Source organism: Balaenoptera physalus (assembly GCF_965194825.1).
Source record: "Balaenoptera physalus genome assembly, chromosome: 12".
Classification (NCBI taxonomy): domain Eukaryota; kingdom Metazoa; phylum Chordata; class Mammalia; order Artiodactyla; family Balaenopteridae; genus Balaenoptera; species Balaenoptera physalus.
In genome coordinates, this window is record NC_138897.1 from 95,028,424 (window position 1) to 95,049,494 (window position 21,071).

Here is a 21,071-nt window from a genome sequence, read left to right on the forward strand (position 1 = left end):
GTCCTGTCTGGGAGCTCAGGGTGGTGGGAGGCACGGCTGCTAGCCGAGAGGGCGGGGGGGGCGCAGAGCTCACCCGCCAGCCCCTTCCCACCCCAAAGCACCTGGGCTTCTGCTTTGCAGGAAATCAGGGCAGAGCGCCAGGCTGCCCGTAATAAATGTGCACATTCTGAGGCATTTCCTTTAGTCAAGGGTACAAACTGCTGGGTAACTATTAACAAATCGGGAGATTTCACAAAAAGCCTGGATTTCTAGTTTTTCAACAGGCACTGAAGTGCTGTCACGGTACCTCTTCCCCCTCCTGGTTGCCTGGCCGTGGCCCGCCTACCTCAGCTCTGACCTCTAGGGGTCTGGCCTCTCCTGAAGTTCCTGACCCAGCCTCCAGCCTGGAGGGGGCCTGGCCCGGACCCTGGGATGCCCAGGAAGTGAGGGTCTCCCGGCACCAGTGTGGATGTCTCCACCTGCATCTCAGAGAAGGAACTGCCAGGGGCTGCCGTCCTGGAGAGACCCCCGTGGGCTGGCTGCGCAGAGCTGAGAAGACCACTGACCACCACTGTCCCCTCTGCCAGGGCCCTAACCTCGGGCTTGCAGCAGACAAGCTGGGCGCCCTGGTAGACAAATGCGCCCAAGGGAGAGAGATGGGGGTTTGTCCCAGCAGGGAGGGGCATGTGGCCTAGCTCAGGTCCACGTCCTGCTCTCCTGCAACACTTCTGCTTCTTACAGTTTCTCGTCTCACTGCACATTTCCTCTGGGACGTGGCCACACTGTCATCCGAATACTCCTCCCCACGGTCCAGGCGATTTCTAATGATAGGCAGGTGAATGTATTTATGTGCATGCATTTCTATATGTAGGTATGTATGTATACATACGTGTATATGAGTGCGTGTGTGCGTATATGTATACACACACATACGTACATATGTCTATCTGTGTGTATACACACACGCACAGACACATACCCACATGTGCAGACACACACACACAGCTAGAAGCCTGAAGTGAGCCAGCCAGGAGGTGACCCTCGGTTAGGAAGATGTGCCCCCAAGCCCACTCCCAGGAGGCACCTCTCAGATCCCTGGACACAGACCAGTGCCTGGTTAGCGGGTTGTTAGCTCGTCTGCTAAGCCAGGCTGGTGGATAACCATTTCCTCTGGTTATCTGGGTCCGTATCTACGCAATGAAAACACACGTTGATTCCGACAGGCTTAGGCCTGGAATGCCCCGGAATGCAGCCCTAGGGGAAAACTGGAGGATGAACACGGCATCCTTCTCCCCAGGTCAAGCCCGCCACTCTGGGTGCTGAGTGTTCGGGGCGCGTCTCCCCGCAGACTCGGGGTGCCGATGGAAGGTCCCATCCCCGCTGGGCTGCAGAGATGCACCGCACGGCACGGGCACCGGTACCGGCGAGGAAACGCCCAGCCTTACCCTGCTGCTCTCGGCCACCCTCTGCGCGGCTTCCCGGGCCATGGCCTTGGCGACGGAGGTGGAGACCGGGGCGCCCTGCGGCTGCGGAAGGATGCGGCTGGGCGAGGGCGACCGCCGCCCCGGGCCCGAGCCCTGCAGGCCGGGCGGCTCCAGCAGGTGTCCGTGGGCCGGAGCAGGCGCCCGGCCGAGCTCCCAGGCCTCATCCGCCGCGGCGTGCGGACCCAGGTGTTCATCTTTGGTATCGGGGGCTCCGGCAATTGCTAATGGCTTCGGTGTGGGAGCAGTTCTCAGGTGGCGGGCAGGAGGCACCAGGAGGTCGGGGGGGATGGCAGCGGCGGCGGAGTCTACGGACTCGCCCTGGGCGGAGAGGGTCCGCACGGTCACGCTCTTGGCTTCGAGGCTCCGCAGCCGCACCAGCTCCACGGCCGTGCCGTCCGCCGTGGGGGAGATGATCTCAGCTACCTGCGCGCAGAGAGAGCGGGGTCAGGGGCCCCCCGGGCGCCCCTCCAGCAGCCAGGGGCCTGGGCCCCGCCTACACCCAGCTCAGACCACACCTCCCGGCCCGGAAACCGCATCAGGCTGCAGCCCCGGTGGAGGCCTGGGGGGGCCGCTGAGCACGCCCTCTTCTTCCGCGTCCACAGCCAATCCAGGAGCAGACGCGGGGCCGCAGAGGAATCAGAACGCCGGGCGTGTTACTGCCAAAGCGTGGCCCCGGGGAGGTGCCAGGCAGAGGCCAAAACGGGCTTCCGGCTGGACACGTGACTGCGGCCCCTTCCGGTGGGGCGGGCTGGGGGGCGTGGGCGGCCCTGCCTGCTGGGCTTCTGCGAGGAGCTCGGAGGAGAGGGGGCCCTGCAGCGGCCGCTCTCACGGGGCGAGCTGGGACACTGCCCCGCGTCTGATGCAGCAGCCCTGGCCCTGGGCTGCGGGGAACAGGGTGGGGAGCGGAGAGCAGACAGAAGCTCGCTCCAGCTCCGCCCCCCAAGGGCAGCCGTGTCTGTTTCGTGTGCCGGGACGGCTGGGGCTTGAGATTACGGGCTCCCCCGCAGCGAGCATTAACACTTAACGCTGCAGCGTTTCCGGGGCATTTGGACCACCGTCTCGCCAAGAATCAGTTTGGTGGAATCCACTGAGTGGGCCCTGATATCGTGGGCCTCGAAAGATGTGAATTTTTGGTACCCAGGGGAGAACAAGAAAAGTCCGGAGCAGTAACAGGTAGTCACTGCGGGGGGAGAGCAGAGAGCATTCTGCGAAGGAGGACGGGGCAAAAAGGATGGACTTCTCCGTGTTCTGCAGCCGAGCCCGGGATGGCGGCGTAGGGGGTGCTTAAGTAGCTGCTGGTGGGTCGTGGGGGCTGAGGAGAGAGGTAGAGTCGCTCGTCACTGAGCGGAGAGTGCGGGGGCCTCTGGGGCGAGCGCTGCCCCCGCAAGGACTCACCCTCTGCCCTTTGGCATACACGCCGTAGCCGGTGACGTTGGCTCCGTTGGACAGCCCCGTGGCCGTCAGGGCGGGCGGCTTCCAGGAGACCTGGACAGTGCCTGGGGTGGCCGCGGCCTGGACGGCAATGTCCTGGGGGGGAGCGGGAGGACCTGGGGGACAGAGGCAGAGGAGCTTTCAGGACACTGCCCTCTGGCAGAAGAGCTGCTACCACGCCCGGCTGGTGGCACCCGGAAACGAGATCTTCTGTTAAAGCCTCCAGGGGTCGCGGGCAGAATATGAAGCGTGAAAGCAGAGCAGGAGGGTGAGGAAGTGGCAGCTCCCGGACAGACGCAGTGCCCTCCTGGAACCCCGCTCACAGGTGCTCCGTCCCCAGGGGAGCCCGTGACCCGGGCCAGGCCAGCCCGTGACGCAGGCCAGGCCAGCCGGCCACGAGGACCCAGCGTTTGGCAGAGGAAAGAAATCCCTGCCGCCTCTCCATCCTCTTCTGCGCCCCTCCTCCCTCCGCCTTCCCTCCGTCCCTCCGTCTCTCTCTTCATCAGACTTGGGGGCAGTGAGCTGGACCGCACCCCCCCCCCAATCTCACCACCTTGCGGGACAGGACAGAACCGGGAGCTGGAGAGAGACGGTTCTGATGAAGCCACCCGGCCCTGGACACCGGCTCTGCACACACACTGCCCGGCTGACCAGCTGGGCCGCTTCCTTTGCCCCGGAACCCGTTTGAATCGCGCTCACCATGGAAGTCTTGAGCAGCTACTTCAACCAACAAGGAGGCAAGGGTCATGTCGCTGGTCCTTCTAGGTGGCTCTTGGGGACAGCAGGACCACCTGTCTGCCGTGTAACCCACAGGCAGCGCCTTTTCCCCCCGGGTCTGTCTGGTGCAAAACTCCCGTAACTAGCATCCTATTTGGAAAGGAGCGTGTGACTTTCAGGAGGAAAGTGTGAGCTTCGTCCCCCGAGGCCTTGCTCCGGCCCGCGGGTGTCTGCGTAGGGCAGCGGTGGCTGTTTGCTGAGGGTTTCCTGCGTGCTGCTCATTCTTGCTGCTCGCTTGGGACCCTACATCACTTGATCCGCACAGCAGTCCTGTGAATTCAGCGCATCCTTGTTTTGCAAATGAGGAAGTTAAGGTTCCAGGGAAGCTGCTCGGCTATTGTGTGTTGGAAGCGCCGGCCTGCGGCTCAGTGCGGCTCATGAGTAAGGCTGATGCAACCCACCCTCAACACGCTGCAATACGGGGCTTCCCTACAACCGGCTTCAGAAGTTAAATTCTACCTGGACGGTCCATTCAAATATGATAGGTGGGTCATTATTCTTAAGGGCGAAGGTCAAGAACTGAAACTGGCTTGGGAGTTTGCTGGGTGCCCACTTCTACCACAAGAGCAATGACAGCGGAGGGCCGGGGTTTTGTGGGTGGGGAAGACTTGTGTAGCGGTGATCTACCAGCTCCAGCCCATCCCTCCAGTGCCCCGGAGGTGAGGGGGTCGCACTGACGTCCGTCACGTGGGGGCACCTGGTCCAACCATATGCCCGACGTTGAGCTCACGCTGAACGAGGTTCAGGGGCTGCCCTCCCCATGCCTCTCACTCGTGACATTTCCACAGTCAAAATCCTCCTCCTCCTGGACAAGCAAAGGCACTAGTCTGCTATGGACTGCATGTTTGCATTCCCCCCAAATTCGTATATTGCAAACCTAACCCCCAAGGTGATGGCACTTGGAGGAGGGGCCTGTGGGAGGTGATCAGGTCATGAGGGGGGAGCCCCCATGAGCAGGATTCGTGCCCTTATCAACAAGGCCCCAGAGAGCTCCCTCGCCCCATCCTCCGGGTGAGGACACAGTGTCTTCACCGTCTATGAACCAGGAAGTGGGCCTCACCAGACACTGAGTCTGACCACGCCTTATCTCGGACTTCCAGCCTCCAGGGCTGTGAGAAATAAATGTCTGTCGTTCATAAGCCACTCAGTTTATGGCATTTTGTTACACCAGCCCGAGCTGACCAAGACAGCCAGGAACTGGGCGTGAACCTATGGGAACAGGCCCTGGGCTCGGCATCTCCTCCGGGTCCCTCTCCATCTCAACGTGAGCTTCTCCACGAAGACTCTCCCGGCCGTCCCATCGTACGTGCTCTTGCCTCTCCTCGGAGCCGCTGGGGTCTCTGGGTTTGGGGTCTCTGGTTTCTTCAACCCCCAGCACTGACCACAAGACCTCACGGCAGGAACCAATGAAAAGCTCAAGTCCTCCCTCTCCCAATATCCGCGACTGACATCCCGATAGGCAGGAAATCCAGCATCACCTCACAAGACGAATGAACTGACCCTTCATAAACTAGTTCCTACTCAGACCTGCTTCCTCCTTGAAGTACTGTCTGTCCCGCCTGCCCCTGACCTTGCTGCGTTGTAGGTCAGACTCTAGTTGATGATGGATTTCAAAAAGACTGGAAAGCACCATGCAATAAAAAGCAAATCCATCATAAACTGGAGAGCCAATCTCAGGTTAGATGGAAGGCTTTCTGCAATTAGTAGAAATGATCCTGGAGAACCACTGAATTGTTTGTCAACCTGCTGACAAATGAGGTTGGGCAGAGCTGGATTAATGAATCACAGAAGACAAATCCGAGGAGAGTGTCGAGACAGGCACTTTGAGGGAGTTCTGTGAACATCACAGGACTAAAAAAAGCCCTCGAGGTATCAAAATATGCCCTCACATATCTTTGCAGACACAACCTTCTTTGCTCCAGGAAGGCTGCTCTTCCCCAGGTGTTCGGGCTCCCATCCTGGGCACAGCTGCCTTGCTCGGAAGGGCTGCCTTGTACGTGAGCCCCAGCCAAGACCAGCATGACGGAACCTCATGGAGACGGCGGTGGCAGCTGCCCCTTAGATAAATCGGAGGATGAGCCGACCCGGGAGGGTGGTCCATCTCAACCCATCTCTTTACAGTTTCCTGGGAGAGAGCGCGGGGGGATGGGAGAGGGGTGCATTCCTCCTCCTGTTACAGCTGGGCGTGCAGGGAAGGAAGCAGACGGGTGCCCGGAACCGAAGATAGCATCCACAGTGGAACTTCATGTCTTCGCAGATTCACCCGTGTGTGTGAGCGATATATACGTATGTGTATACATATCAAAAGGAAACATGAGAAGAGGGAACAGTTTTGAGAGCGCTGTGGGCAGCCCCTCCACGGTTCCCCTCTGTGAGCGCACGCCCAGGAGCGGGTGACCCCGGGAAGACGGGACCCTCCAATTGCCTACGGTGCTCTTGTTGCCTCCTGTCTTCTGCAGGGCGAGCCTCTTACAGACGCAAGCGTTAAATATTTCCAGCAACACAGCCCCTGAACGGAATCCAAGTTTTCTCCTTCCCTCTCACACACACACACACAGGCGTGCGTGGGTGTGTTCCGTGGTTCCCGGCTGATCGAAGGATGCTCCAGGACGGCGCCGGCTGTCGGCAGCAGCTCCCCCCGCCCCTCCCCTTGCACGGGGTGACACCCCGGTGTCCCCTCCCTTGGGGACTGACTCCCCCCCCACCCCCCGACCCCCCCCCCCCCCGGGAGGACAGCTCACCTGCCGGCAGCGTAGAGAACTCCACGAAGGCCTCCTTCCTCTCCCTCTGCTCCAGGGGCAGCTGCCAGGGCATCTGGTGGGGCTTGGCCAGGACCTTCACCTTGTAAGCCGCGTTGGGCCTGAGGTTGCAGAACTGGTACTTGTAGCTGGCGGCCCGGACCACGTCCAGCTCCTGCTCGTTGAGGAAGATGGCGTGGCTGTAGTTGCTGTTGGCGGGCGCCCAGGAGAGCCGGGCGGAGACCTGCGTGATGCTGTCCACGCGCAGGTGGGACGGCGCCACCACCACGTCCTTGCCCACCAGCAGCGTGCAGCGCAGCTTGTCCGAGCTGCCCCGGCTGGTGACGCACTGCACGGAGATGCGGTAGGTGCAGGCTGCCATGTTCAGCTTCTCCACCAGGGCCTTGGTCCTGCCACCCGGCGCCAGGCTCAGGCGCGTCTCTGCGTCCACCAGCACGCTGTAGCTGCTCACAGCCCCCCAGCCCGGGGGCACCGCCGGGGGCTCCCAGCCCACGATGACACTTTTGGCAAGTTGTTTGATGAGGGTGATTTTCCGAGGGTAAGGCACGGTGTCTTCTCCGACGTCATCGATGTTCACGTCCCGCGTCCCCGCCCCGTGGTCGGAGAGGCCGGAGTCCGCGCGCGTCGGGGAGTGGAGGTCCAGGATGTGCTCCGCCTCCGAGCCGACGCCGGCGTGGCTGACGACGCTCTGATCCTGGTCTTTCCCCAGAGTGCTTGCCAGCCGAGACTCGTCCTGGACAAAATCCACGAAGTTGGAGGGCACCAGGCCCCTCTGCCCGTCCAGGAGCTCGCCTGTGGGGTACGAGGACAGGGTTACCGTCCCACGGGGGCCCGAGGTCCTGCAGTGGTGTCTGCGCCTCCTCGCCAGGGGACGGTACGGAAAGCAGCAGGGCCACAGTGGATTCCTCAGCCCTCTACAGGAATCACTGCGGGCATCACCTCTTCGGGACCCCCGCCCCTGCGTCAGCACCCCGCAACCTGCCGTCTGCCACCCCGCCAGTGAGGCTGGCTTCCCCCATGGCGCCCACCCCACCGCGGCCAGCCACGCGCGTATGTGTGTCAGCGCCCGCCTTCCAACGGGGATGAAGCTCTGGGAGGACAGGGAACTTTGTCCCCTGCTAGTCCTACAGGGACACCTGGCACAGAGTAGGTGCTCAGTAAGTGTTTGTCAGAAGGACAAACAACGTGCAAACTGCGTGGGTTTGGAGGCTAAAAAAATTACACACCTTACTCTGATTTTTGATGAGGTGATCACACAAACAGGAATTAGAAGGTGAATTTTCCCCCCTTGCAGAGCAATGTGTCTGTCTTGGCGAAATTCCCGACATGTGTCCGTTTGGTGAGAGACGATCAACATGGTCCCAGAACCACCTGGAGGCTGAGTGGCCCAAAAAATGCCACCAAACTAGCTCTCGTGGCCACGGGCAGTCACAGCGGGGATCATTTTTTTATTTCATGAAATGGTCTAATTTCTTTGTGTTCTCTTTATTCATGGGGCTCGAAAGCCTGCTGAGAGCAGAGCCGTGGAGAACTGAGAAGCGTTCGGAGGGGCTTCAGAGATGACACAGTTTGGGTAATCTCGCGACACCAGCGGGAAAGGGCTGTTTCCCCTGATGCGTCGCAGAAAGGGCTTGACTGGGGGACCGGGGACCCGGGAGGCTGGGCAGTGTGGAACGAAGGGTGGGGTCTGCTCCCAGTAGACACACCCACACCTCGAGGGACGTGCGCCGGGCCTGGGCGAGAGGGCTGCTGACCACTGAGTCAGTCCTGATTCTCCCAGCGTCACTGAGGCTCTCTGACTCTGCTCCTGTCCCCAGCTAGGGGGCGGGTCTTGAGACGTCAGGCTTTGCCTTGAGGATGTTCGGAAAACACAGCCTCATTTGACGCAAGGAACGATGAGGAGGAGGAGGAGGATGGGGTTGACAGCAAGTCCTACGTACCAGGCCCCATCCTCAGACCCCACGTCAGCTTCCTCATTTATCGTCACAGCCACCCCTTAAGGTGGGAACCGTGACCATCTGCATAGTGAGGGAAGGTACGCTTGCCACTGTCACGTGGACAACGGAACGCTGAGTTCTGCCGCCTGCCTTTCATCTGGCCTCTGGAAGGTCTCTGTGGGCACAGTGCCTGGCGCAAATACTCTAGAGAATTCCAACGAGGGTTATCTGGCAGCCGCCTTGGGCACATAGTTCTCCCCTGGTGCGCACGTCGGTGACAGCAATTTGAATTTATGTTAAGAGTTCAAGCAGTTTTGCCACCAGTTGTGGTGAAATTTCTCAGGAGGCCTACCCACAGCTGTGCCACTGTTTTTCTGGTAACTAATGGAAACCAAGAATTTCAATGACCCCAGGTTCTGGCACCTTCAGAAAACCAGCCCAGGCTGGGCTGCCGCTCACCGACCTCAGCGGAGGCCACCTGATCTCAGGGCCCGTCAACCCCAGGACAAGAGCCGAGAGTGTGGCCATCAGCTCCAAGGAAACTCCAGGAGGTCACGCAAGAGAAACCTGCTAGTTTAGCAAGAAACAATTTTTTCTGCTCAGAGGGAACAGGAGGAAACCGAGACCCTTCTATTAGGGCAATGGAAGAGTTTAGGGAACCAAGGAATCTGGATTTATGAAGCTCCTGGGGATGTCCCATGTTCATCCTCTAGCTACAAAAGTGACCAAGGTTATGAGTTTTGGGCAGAGGAATTCCCATTTCCTGATCTCACACTGCGCAAGGTGCAGGAAGTGGTCAGGCAGGACACGGGGCTGGACCACCCTAGGTTAACGACAGAGGCTGAAGGTCAGTGGGATCGCTGTGAACCAGATGAGGTCCCCTGAAAGGGTCCCTGGCCCGGCCTCGGAGAAGGTGCTGGGCTGTAAGAGGGGCAGAGAGGAGAGACCCTCATCTGTCAGCCCCATGTGTCTGCGGGAACTCCTGGGAAGCTCTGTGGACGTGAACATGAGAAGGTATCCACCCCGTGTGAGAGGGCTGCTTGGGGTTAAAAATAGGAAACCCCACTCAATCAGACAAAAGGGGAACAAACACCTCGTAACTCTGGAGGGCGGGAGGGTCGGAGCAGAGGCTGGGACGGCCGGGAGTGATGGGGGGCCCGGCCCTGGCCTGGCCTGTGTGTGCCACCTGCCCACCACGCTCTCACTGACCTTCGTAGAAGCCGTCCTCGTCCATGTCTCCATAGACGTAGAGGTACTTCCCCGCCGTGAGGGGCAGCTCAGCCTCCGGGTTCTCATTTGGCCCGTCGAAGGGGTTGTAACTGGAGAGAGAAACAAAACCCATTCAGTAATGCTCTGGATGGAAACCAACCCCAGCCCGTCCCTTGCAGAGCTCGGGGCCTCCTCCCTGCTGTCGCCAGGACATTTTGGACCCACGCGATGGTTCGGTGCTCGTGGATGGTCCGTGCACTGAAAACTCAGGCCATCGATAGCTCAACTCACACAGATTTCATGCTAAATGGTAGTTCTGGAAGTAAGCCGTACACTGAGTCCTTTGTATCAGATGACATTTAAATGACTCCAAATTATATTTTTAAATAAATTTCCAAATCAGCAAGCAAATAAAAAAGTAATTAATCCTATAATCATTCAATATATGTTATTGATCACAGGTAGAATCATATGACATATACTCTTTAGTCACCTGCTTACTTTTTACACTTTGCAATATGACATGATTATCTTTCCCCTCGTGAAATATTCTATCATATCCTTTTTAATGGCTGTATAATACTCCACTGAAGAGATTAACATACTTTATTTAACCAATTTCCTATGTTGGGCATTGATATTTCTTCAAACTTTTGGCTGATATAATCAGTGCTGCATCCAATATCCTTATCAACATATGTGGCACACCTGCCCACTTTCTTCCTAAAGATAAGTCCCTAGGTAGTATATTTGGTCAAAGTCCTGCACATTTTAGAGGTCTTGGGTATGTACAGCCAAAATGTTCTAAAAACGGATGTACATTTTATCTTCCCCTCCCCACTAGGACTGTAAAATGCCCACTTCTCAAATCCTCAAAATATTGGAATTAACATTTTTTAAAGTCATGTCCAACTTGCAAATAAAACATGTGAGATGAATTTTTGATTTTCTAATTAAAGGGTCAATTAATTTAAAATAACAGGAAAGGACTCAACAAGAAAATAAAAGTGACATTAGTGATCGTGGGAGATGATCACGTAAACAAAAAGAACAAAGGGTGTCACTCAGCGTCCTGTCACACAAAGGGTGAAGCCAGCAGCAGCCGCCCTGGGGGCCAGCAGCCCCGTGAGGTACCAGCACTTTCCTCTGTGTGTTTTATTTGATCCCCATTGACGCTCACTGAGGAGAGCAGAGATGATATTATTCTCATTCCCCATTCTCATGGCCGACTGAAGTGTGATGACTTGTCCAAAGCCACAAGCTCATCAGGAGGTGTGGGTGGGAGCGGAACGAAGGCCTCCTGATTCTCACCCTGTGTGGGTTTAACCACACCACGTCGCCCTGTCCCTCAGAGTCCAGAGGTCCAGGGATGTCATCCAACGCCCTGAGGGTTTTACTGACTCAGTGACTGCCGGGGCATCTGCATCAGGATGGAAAGCAGACGGACATATGATGTGAAAGCCCAGCGGGTGGAGTGAAGCCAAACGTGGTTTCTGGCAGAGGGAATGGCACATGCAAAGGCCAGGAGGAAGGGAGCAGGGTCCCCTCAGGGAACTGAGCGGCCAGCTGCTGGAGAAGGACGCATGAGGGTAGGAGCGCTGGGGGACATGGGTCAGAGGGGCCAGATCAGTGTGGATTTAACCTCCAGAGCTAATAGCTATCGGGAAGGAGTTGTCACCTACGGAGTGATGTGATCGCATTTGCGTTTTACAGAGGGGTGCCTTTGATGCTGTGTGGATGGGGTCTAGCTGGGCAGGGAGTGATCTTAGAGGAGATGGAAGAGGGGCTGCCTGGGTGTGAGGGCAGGGGAGCAGGGTCCCGGAGGACTCGAAGCTTTCTGGTCTCAGGAGGTGCAGATGTGGGTGCAATTACTGAGCAGGGGTTGGCGGGAGCGGGGCTGGATGCGGGCAGATGGGAGGCCCAGGGTCCGGTTCCAGGCGCCTTACGCTGCCTAGGCTCAGAGAGGCTGTGGCTGCAGGTGGAGCCTGGAGTGGTCTATGTGCAGAAGAGGTCACGCAAGGCGGGAGGATGGAGCAGGAAGACAGGGGACAGGGGCCCAGACTTCAGGAGGCCCGCACTTCACTCTCAGGAAGAGAAGTCTCAGCTGGTGAGAAAGAGGGTGGAAGAGGCCAGCGTGGGGAGGGAACCATGGGCGCCGAGGGGAACCGTGCACCGAGGGGGTGCACCCATCGGGGGTGGACGGATAAAATGCGGTCTCCCCAAAGTCCGCTGTGATCCGGCTATAGAAGGGGACAGAGCTGCAGCAGGTGAGCCTTGATGACACAATGCTAAGACGGGAAGGAAATGTCCAGAACGGGGAGCCCACAGCGACTGAAAGATTAGTGGTTATTTGGGGTGCGGATGGAGGGGATGGGCTGACACCTGAAAGGGACGGGGGTCTTGGTGAGCGGACAGGAATGTTCTCAACTTGACAGTGGCGAGGATGGCACGTACTGTGCGTTGCATCTAGAGACTGTCATACAGAGTGAAGTAAGTCAGAAGGAGGAAAACCAATACGGTGTAATATCGTTTATATGCGGGATCTAGAAAAACAGTCCAGATGAACTTATTGGCAAAGCAGAAAGAGAGTCACAGACGTAGAGAACAAACTTACGTTGACCAAGGGGGGTCGGTGGGTGGGACGAACTGGGAGATTGGGATGGACATAGACACACTACATAAAATAGAGAACTAATAAGGAGCTACTGCAGAGCACAGGGAACTCTGCTCAATACTCTGTAATGGTCTACATGGGACAAGATTCTAAAAAAGAGTGGGTACATGTATATGTATAACAGATGCACTTTGCTGGGCAGCAGAAACTAACACAGCATTGCAAATCAACTGTACTCCAATTTAAAAAAATGGGGGGATTGTAAGGTATGTGACTGACCCCTCAGTAAAGCTGTTTAAAAGGAAGGGTGCGGGAGGCCTGGGTCGGGTGCCTGCCGGACTTCTGGAAAGGGGCCCCCTGGAGCCTCAGCGAGGCTCGTCCTGCTGTTGGGGGAGGGGAGACGGGGCTGAAGAGGAGGCAAGAGATGGGAAAGCAAAGGCCGCTCCACAGGCAGCTCCTAGAGCAGAGGTGGGAGGAGGGAACGGGGCCACGTGGAGCAGGGCTTCTCCTGTTTCGAGTCTGGGGAAACTTCGAAGCAGGGTGCTGAGTAAGGACGGTGTTTAGCTCCGGGGGGGAAACACCCCCAAACTCCCCTTGCCTTCAAGCCACTCCTCCAGGGATCCGCAGGGTGTTTAGGGAACTCAGATCCGCACGATTCTGTCTGGGACTATTCTCTGCGCGGTTCACAATGTCATTTGATTTGGCTGGGGGTGAGGTGGTAAACACACCGCCAGGAAAACACCAAGAACACCAGCAGAGAATGGAGATGGAGCTCAGCGAGCGCCCTGGCCGTGGCTGGTGCCCGCGGTGCCGGGTACATACCGGTTGACCGCTCAGGCTTTCTCTCTGCCTGCTTTCACGCTGGCTGTGGATCCAGCCTCTGGATGCCTCAGCTCTTGGGCACCTTCCCCAGAATAAGGTCTCGTCTCCCCGGGAGAGCGGAGCGAGGGCGTGCCCAGGGAGCAGGTGGCCACCGCAGCCTCGAGGGACCAGGCTCATCGCTGGGAAGGGCCCAGCTGGCGAGGGAAACAAGCCTGGAAGCCAGATGAGCATCCCGGCCGCGGCCCCAGCCGGCCGGCCCGGAGGGCTCTGCCCGAAAAGCTGTGCCAGTCCAGCTCCACACACACAGAGGAAGAACCGTCCTCCTGCCAGACATGGGGCGGGGCTGAGCCCGCCTTCTTGGGCCCCAGGACTGGCGTCCTCAAAGCTCTCTCCAGTGATATGGCGATGTCCCCATGGACCCTATGAAGGAGGCAGGCGGGGGCAGCCGGCGTTCAGATCGGGGGGGGGGCCCTCCTCAGGGCCCAGCTGGCATCCTCATCCAGGACGCCCCAGCCCAGCGCGGCTACTCCACGGGCTTCCATCATCTGGACGTCGGAAGTGGGTTTGCGTTGGTGAAATTAGTGGGTCAGCGGAAAATAATCCACTGATAGGCAGCATAGTTATTAGAAATGGTTCTCATTGGAGAAGGCAGAAGGCATTGAAGGAATGCAGACGGGCTAAAAGGAAGCTCACCCCACCTCCTCCACGTGAACAGATTTTAAGGATCTAGTGAGGGAGGCATCCGCCCTTGGTGACGGCTCCTGAGGTTTGATTCCTAAACAGCTCTGTGCACAGTTCAGTCCCCTTACGGGGGACGCTGGTTGCCCGTCGCCCACTAAGAGGGCAGTGGCGTCTGCCCCCAGAACACTGCCCTGACTGCCCGGCCAACCCAGGAGGCAGAGGGTCACTGGAGCATCTGGAAACACAAGAGCCCAGGTCTTCACTGAACATAAAGTACAGGAGGTCTGACTGTTCAGCGTCTGCTTTTGGTGACTATCTGATTCATCCGTGTCTGCACAGCCAGCAAACTCTGGGCACTATAATGCCTGCTGCATTATAACCAGGCAGGGAAGCTGCAGGGAGCGACTAACCCTCGTCCGTCTGAAGGTTTTCAGTGGTAACCACAAGGAACCTGAGGGCCGTGCATGGCCAGACTGGCTCACGTTGGTGGGCACAGGCACCCAGGTCCTCCAACGAGAGCTCAGCTCCGCAGCTGCAACAGCTACGTGATGTGGCCCAGGCACCGGGTGGGCAGGGAAGATGCCGGAAAGGCACCACGCAGGGGGCTCTGGGCAAGGGGGCCCCTCTTTGCGTTTCAGCTTGCTGCCTGTCATGGAGCGAACTGTGTCCCCCAGAAGAGACGTTCAGGTCCTAAGTCCTGGCCCCTGGGGAGGTGAGCTTATTTGGAAATAAGGTCTTCGCAGGTGTGATTGAGTTAAGACGGGGTCATGCTGGAGGAGGGTGGGCCCTAATCCAAGGACAGGGGTCCTTATAAAAAGAGGAGGGGACACCCAGAGACCCACAGGGAAGGAGAGCACGTGAAGACGGAAGCAGAGGTTGGAGCGGGGCGTCTACAGCTGAGGGATGTCAGGATGCCGACAGCCAGCAGAAGCTGGTCCTCCCCACGCCTTGATCTCCCACTTCTGCCTTCCGGAACGGGGAGAGAACGGACTTCTGCTGTTTTTAAGCCACCCAGTTGGTGACAGTTTTGAATGGCAGCCCTGGGAAACTAACACGCCATCCGAACTCTTTCTATCAGAACAGACAAACGCTTGCCATCCTCCAAAGGCTGGCTGAACTGCCCGCTTTCTCTCGGCACCTGGGAAGGGTCCCCTCAGCTCACGGAGTGTTCCCACCCCCATCACCCCACCTGCCCAGAGGCTGCCCGCGCTTACGGACGCTCAGAGCATGTGGAGAGGACCATCGCTCTTACCTATAGCGGGCGACACACAAGTGGACCTTCCCCGAGTATCTCTGCTTGGCGGTACTGGAATTCCGTTCATTATCCATCTATTAAAGACACAGTGGATGTGCAGGTCATTGAAGCTGTAGGCTTCACATTTCATGCCGGAAACCCGCAGGAGATCCCTTCCACGGTCCCCCTGGGCTTTTCAGCCTCAGATGGTGGGACCCCCAAGAGATGCTGCCACACCCGGGTTCTTGGTCTTGGGTGTGACCCAGAGATGGGGGCGGGGTCCCTCACTTCAGGCTTCTTGGTCACACAGAGGACATTTATAAAGAACTTGTCTCCCCCAATACTGTATGATATCACTTCTATGTGGAATCTAAAAAATAACACAAATGAAGGTATACGCACTACAGAAATAGACTCACAGACATAGACAACAATTTTGTGGTTACCAAAATGGGGGAAGAGTTAGGAGTATGGGATTAGCAGATACAGACTACTCTATATAAAATAGATAAGCAACAGGATTTACTGTATAGCACAGGGAACTATAGCCATTGCCTTGTAATAACTTATAATGGAGTATATAATCTGCAAAAATACTGAATCACTATGCTGTACGCCTGACACTAACACAATATTGTAAATCAACTATACTTCAATAAAAATTAATTAATTAAAAGCTACTTTTAAAAAGACCTCATCTTCCCACACCCAGATTGGACTCAAGGTAAGGACCATTCCCCGACATAATTTAAGGCCTGAGACGTCACTGCCCCAGACCCTGCCAGGCTCCTTGGAGGACACATTTAGGTAATGCTTTGTGCCCTCAGCCCTCAAGGGCTCAGTGCAGGGAAGGGAGCGCTCACGCGTGGATGGTGCCCGGTGGTCCCCGGGAATCCTGATCAGAAAAAAGTGACACGGGGGCTCCTTCCTCCCGATGGCCCTCCCCCTGCCCCGCTCCTCTCCGCTGCCCGAGTCTGCAGGGCACCAGAACGCTGCCTATAGGGGTTCCCTTACACCGGCTACAACTGTCTTGGGGTCGGGGGAGGGAGGAGAGGGCACCAGGCTGGAGGATGAGGAGAGGGCAGCAGGGGAGGGTGGGAGTGACCATGAACCCCGCCCATCCCTGGAGAAGAAGCCCCGGGACTCCTGTCCGGTCCCTCCTGACACTCCCTCACCCGGGGAGAGGGCTCTCCTGGGGGTCACACCACGTCACTCCCCGTCTCAAGGCCTTCAGTGGTTTCCCCCTGGACTTGGACCAAAAGTCGAGAGCTTCCCTGAGGCCTCAACTCACCTCCCCAGCTCCCAGCTTCTCTCCAGCCCCAGCGGGCTTCCCCTGGGCTCTTTCTCACAGATAAACAGACCACGAGTGGCCGAGAAGGGCCACCCTGCCCTCCACCTCGTCCCTCCGGGTCACCGGCCTGTTGGGTTCACGACACTCGCTGTTACCCGACTTCTAGGTGTTGACTTACTTATGGTCATTCAGCCCATGAGAGCAGGGACTCCCCTCCCCACCTGTCTGTAAACTGGGGCCTCACGTCCTGGCACATAGTAGGTGCTCAATGAACGGGGGTGAAGGCAAGAGAAAGGGGGCTGGGGAGAGAGGGGGAGGGCTGCCAACACCCACAGCCCGCCTCACGGCGCAGTGGGGCAGCTGCCTCAGCCAGGACAGACTCACGTCTGATTCAAATCTGCATCTTGGGCCACCAGATCTTGACAGAAAGGCGGGCTTGACGGACAGAGGTTCTGGCTTGTCACCCGGGAGCGGGAGGGGCTGGATATATTCCCCGATCACAGCGCGGCTTCCAATGGAGCTTTCCTGACCTGGACACCAACATTGGAGCAATTTGAAAGAAGACACCAAGGAAATAAAGTGCACTGGTCATTTGCCTTCCCTGTGGGTCTTTCCCTGTCTTTGGCATCAGTCTTGGGCTTTTATTTTGGGACCCACCCATCTCCCACTCTTAATCTACAGCCCCCACTCTGGGCTGTCCATCCGGCAGAGTCCACGCATGGCTACACCAATTGTTTGGTGGAGATGGTGGTGTTGCACATGAGATGGGAAGGTCCAATCAGAGAGAACTTCGTGGGAGTCATGGGCAAAGAGGCTCTCCTTTTCTCTGGCTTAAAATGGAGAGGAGATGAGACTCAGTGATACTGCAGCCACATTGCCACCAGGAGGAGGAAAGTCCATCTGAGAATGGAGACTGCTCATAGAAGGAGGAGCTGGAAGACGGAGAGGGAGGAACTGGATCCGGGTGGCATGGCTGGAGCCCCTGAATCCAGCTGTACCTGAGGCTAAACCTAGGCTCTTCACCTACTCTATGCGATAAATAAATTCCTTTTTGCTCACACCAGTTTAAGCCGGCTTTGCTGTCACTTATGACTGAAAGAGACCTGACTTATACACAAAGTGGCCAGATGGCCAGGTTTATGGCTAAAAAATATCCTTGAGACTCACTAGGACCAAAGCAGATCTGCCCATCCTGTCCTCATGGGGCTGCTGAGCCCCATCCCAGTGACATGTGGCGGGGCGGGGAGAACTGAGCACCTTGACCAGTGCTGGCCCGGACTGTCGGATTAAGTCAGGCGTGTTTCTTTAGGATCAGATGTGAATTAGAGAAGCAACCATTCCCCTTCCCCACGTTCTCACTGCCTGCTGGCCTGCGGATGTTCCTTTCTGGCTTTGTCTAGTCTCTGGCTGGCTGTGGCTCTCCCATCACAGGGACTGCTGCGCTGAGGAAGATGACTCGCTGAGCCCACATCAGGAAGAACACACAGGGTGAGAAGTGCTCCCACAAAGGCTGCGTAGAAGTCACCCCCAGAGAACGCCCACTCCCCTAGCTGATTAAGAGAACTGAGAACCTCGGGGGAACATCGCTGCAACAAAGAACTGATGCTGAAGTGGACCCGGGGTCCCTGCTAGGAGGCCATATCCCAGAGCGCAGCGGCCTGGCTCCGGTCACTGCCCAGGACCCCTAATGACCACAGCAGCCAGCGCTTGGCATACAGCAGGTGCAGAGTCAGTATTTACTGAATTAATTGACTCCCTCAGAAAGCCGGTGGAGGGTGTGGCCTGGCTGCAGGGTGCTTCGGTGCTGCAGGGGAGGTGTTTCACCCTGACACAGGACTCGCCCAGGCCAACGAACTGTGAGTGGAAGAGACGTGTCCTGCTTTGGGGCAGAAGCCTTTTTGAGCCAGTGTCTATGCTTCCTTTCCCTTGCGATGGAACATTCCAGATGGGAGAGGCTCAGCATGCCCGAGTGAAGACAGTGTGGAACCCATTCCCTGAGCCAACCTGAGACGGATGTGCAGTGCGATCGAGAACGAGACTTGTGCTGTTTCAAGCCCCTGAGATTTGGGGATGTTTGTTACTGCAGCTGAACCTAGCCCATCCTGACTGATACACTGCTGCCGGGAATAGCAGGGGGTGACACCACCAACAAGGTGAAATGAGTATAGTAGAGTCACCTCGTGTTCACATTTTACTTAAACAAATCCAGTTGTCTAGAGAAAAATATTTTGTTGCATGTGGCATTTTACCTGCCCTTCTGCTCTCTGAGTGAATGTGAGATTAGAGACAAAATCATGCAGTGCCCTCAGCTGCACACCCCTTCATGCTCCGTGTGTTTCAAGATATGCATTTTCTGGAAAATATGGCCACTAAGGTCAAATCAATGACTTTATCCAGTGTTTCACCAAAACCCAGCTCCAATACTGGAAGGAAACTGGCTGTGTAGGAGCAGCCCTGGGAGATGACATGCCCCCTTCCTAGGAGATTTCTAGGGATGATTCTGTCCCTGTGTGATTTCTGCCTTGCTGGTTGCAGATGTGACTCCACTGCACAGAAGGCGAGTCCCTTAGGGGCTCACGATCAAGCGGTCCTTGTCTTCCTCAACCTTGGGCGGACGCAGCCTCAGGCAGGAGGCCCCCAGGGGATGCAGAGCACACCTGCCAGGTCCTGCTCTGATCCTGCACTGGCCCTGCCTGCTCCTTCTGCCCCCCCGCCACCCTCCCCTCCTGCGTAAGGAGGAAAGGCCAGCCCAGCAGCGAGTTCCCTGTCACTCTCACCCTTAAAGGGGCCCCTGCCATCTGCCGTCAAAGAGTGACTTTGAGGGGGACTTCAGGGTTGCACAAGGAAGCCCCCTAGCAGGCATTCCTCCCACGACCAAGTGATGCTGGCACACCAAGGATGCAGCAAGAATGATGCCAAGCGTGTCCAGCTTTGCCAGCAGGGGCCCCTCGTGGGCGAGGTAGCAGCTTATTAAATGAGCTGGTCTGTTATCACGATGGCTCTTCCAAATGGCTACACAGAAGCCTTGGTGCAAACCTATCCTTCTACCGGCATCTGAGACAGAGTCCTGTTTTGGTTTTGTTCGTTTTGTTCTTAGTCAGCATGCATTTTCCTCCGTCGTGAATCAGATCCTTTTTTCCAGATAATCTCAACACCGATTGAATCAGGTCAATCACTGCTCCCCTCCCCATCCCCACTGACCCGCGAGCTTGCCCTGGACTAACACATTCTCACGCTGTGCAGCAAGGAATTCACGCAGGGGGCCCCGGGCTGCTACTTTTAGAAGGGCCTGCTTGCAAGTTGGGCTGGGCTGTATCCGGGAACACAGCTTCTAAACTGTTCCTACACCAGTAGCAAAGGCTCCCTAAGTGACAGGGGGGTTTCCCTGGAACTAGACTGTATGCACGGCCTGGTTTGTGCCGAGCGCCTGCCTTGCTCGGGGGGGGTCTGGGGTTCTGGTGTGAGCCAGGCAGAGGTGCCCACGTGACCAGCCCCCAGTGGACCCTGGATGCTGCATGTCTCCTGGGCGTCCTCGGGCCTCACCACCGCGCGCGGGTGGCTGATCGTTTGGCTGCACGGTGGGCGCTCTGGGTGGTCCTTCCAGAGGAAGAAGGCACAGGCTGTCTGCACGTGGATCCCTCCGGACGCCCATCTCTGTGCGCCCACCGTGTGTCTGCCCTGTGTCACCGTAACAGTTCTGAGCCAGGAGGACAACGTTATGCTGAGTCCTGGGACTTACCGACCGTGCTCGGGACCTGGGGACCCTGAAAAACGTGCGTGGCCGAGATCACGTGAACCTCCAGCCCCAAACCTTCTCACCCAGTGGGAGCTGGAGAAACGGTCTTCATTTCTGGGAGGCAGCCTTCCCTGACCACCCGTCTAAGTGGCCCTGGGTCGCCTGCTCTCTCGTCACCTGACCTCCCGCGTCTGTCCGAGTGGGAAGCTGCCTAGTTGCTCGTCTGTCCCCTTGTTTCCTGTCTGTGTTCCCCCCACCCAGAGGGGCTCCACCCAGGGCCTGGTCACCTGCTCAGCATCGCGGCCTGGGGGGGTACCCTGTGCTCAGAACTTGTCTGTTGGGGGGGGGGTGTCCAGACCTCCCTCTCCCTCTGTCTTGTGTTTCACGGCCACTGAGCATTCTCCGAACGCGTGGGCAGGACGGGAAGGGAGAAGGAAGGCGGAATAAGCCAGGAAACGTTATTTTTCAAGACACAGGCAGCATCACCTTGTTTTCAAAATAAGAAGCATCCAAAGAACTCATCCTGTGTTCTGATAAGAACTAGGAGAACTCTGGAAATTCTCTCTCTTTTATGGAATCCCAAAGTGAATATCTGACACTCATCTCCAGTACACTTTAAAAAATCGACTGTTTTACAGGAGGATAAAACTGGGCCTGCCACCCGTTTAACCTTCAGTGGAGAGAAAGTTCCCTGACTGAGTAGGGTACTTTGTTGCCTACACTGGGAACCTTCCATGACGTTAAATTAAATGCCTCTGGGATCAAGACAAAATTCCCCTCCGCCACGCAAATTCAAACGTCCCTGCTCCCCACCCCTGCATCCTAAACACAAAAGTGATGGGAAGGCATTGAAATTCACTGCTGTTAGTACGCTGCCTTTGTCAGAAGGGAAGTTCCAAGTACATCACAATGTCAACAAGAGGTCACTGGATGAAAAGAGGGGAAACAAGGGAAGCTGAGAAGCCCACCTGGCAGATCCCAGTGCAGACCCCAGAGCCAGACCCTTGGGGCCGAGTCCCGGCTCACCGCCTGGCTGGATGGCCCACTAAGCCCCTCCACCGTGTTGTCTGTAGAACGGGGCTCAGAACGTGTGCGAAGCCACGCTGGTCGGCACCCG

The 21,071-nt window shown here is 57.0% G+C and overlaps 1 protein-coding gene across 14 annotated transcripts in view; it reads right to left on the reverse strand.

Annotated features, from left to right (window-relative positions):
- RIMBP2 (RIMS binding protein 2) overlaps positions 1–21,071 on the reverse strand; it is a 338,226-nt gene that overhangs the window by 42,882 nt on the left and 274,273 nt on the right. For 9 of the 14 annotated variants that reach the window (XM_082418177.1, XM_082418175.1, XM_082418167.1 and 6 more), the window contains 7 exons: positions 16,603–16,748; positions 14,946–15,022; positions 9,577–9,686; positions 6,413–7,222; positions 2,859–3,010; positions 1,425–1,886; positions 1,064–1,169 (listed from right to left, as the gene is read on the reverse strand). In XM_082418177.1, the coding sequence (XP_082274303.1) occupies positions 1,064–1,169; positions 1,425–1,886; positions 2,859–3,010; positions 6,413–7,222; positions 9,577–9,686; positions 14,946–15,022; positions 16,603–16,748 (1,863 nt within the window). The remainder of the gene's footprint in view (positions 1–1,063; positions 1,170–1,424; positions 1,887–2,858; positions 3,011–6,412; positions 7,223–9,576; positions 9,687–14,945; positions 15,023–16,602; positions 16,749–21,071) is intronic. The other 5 variants (XM_082418176.1, XM_082418170.1, XM_082418179.1 and 2 more) reach the window with 1 other exon arrangement.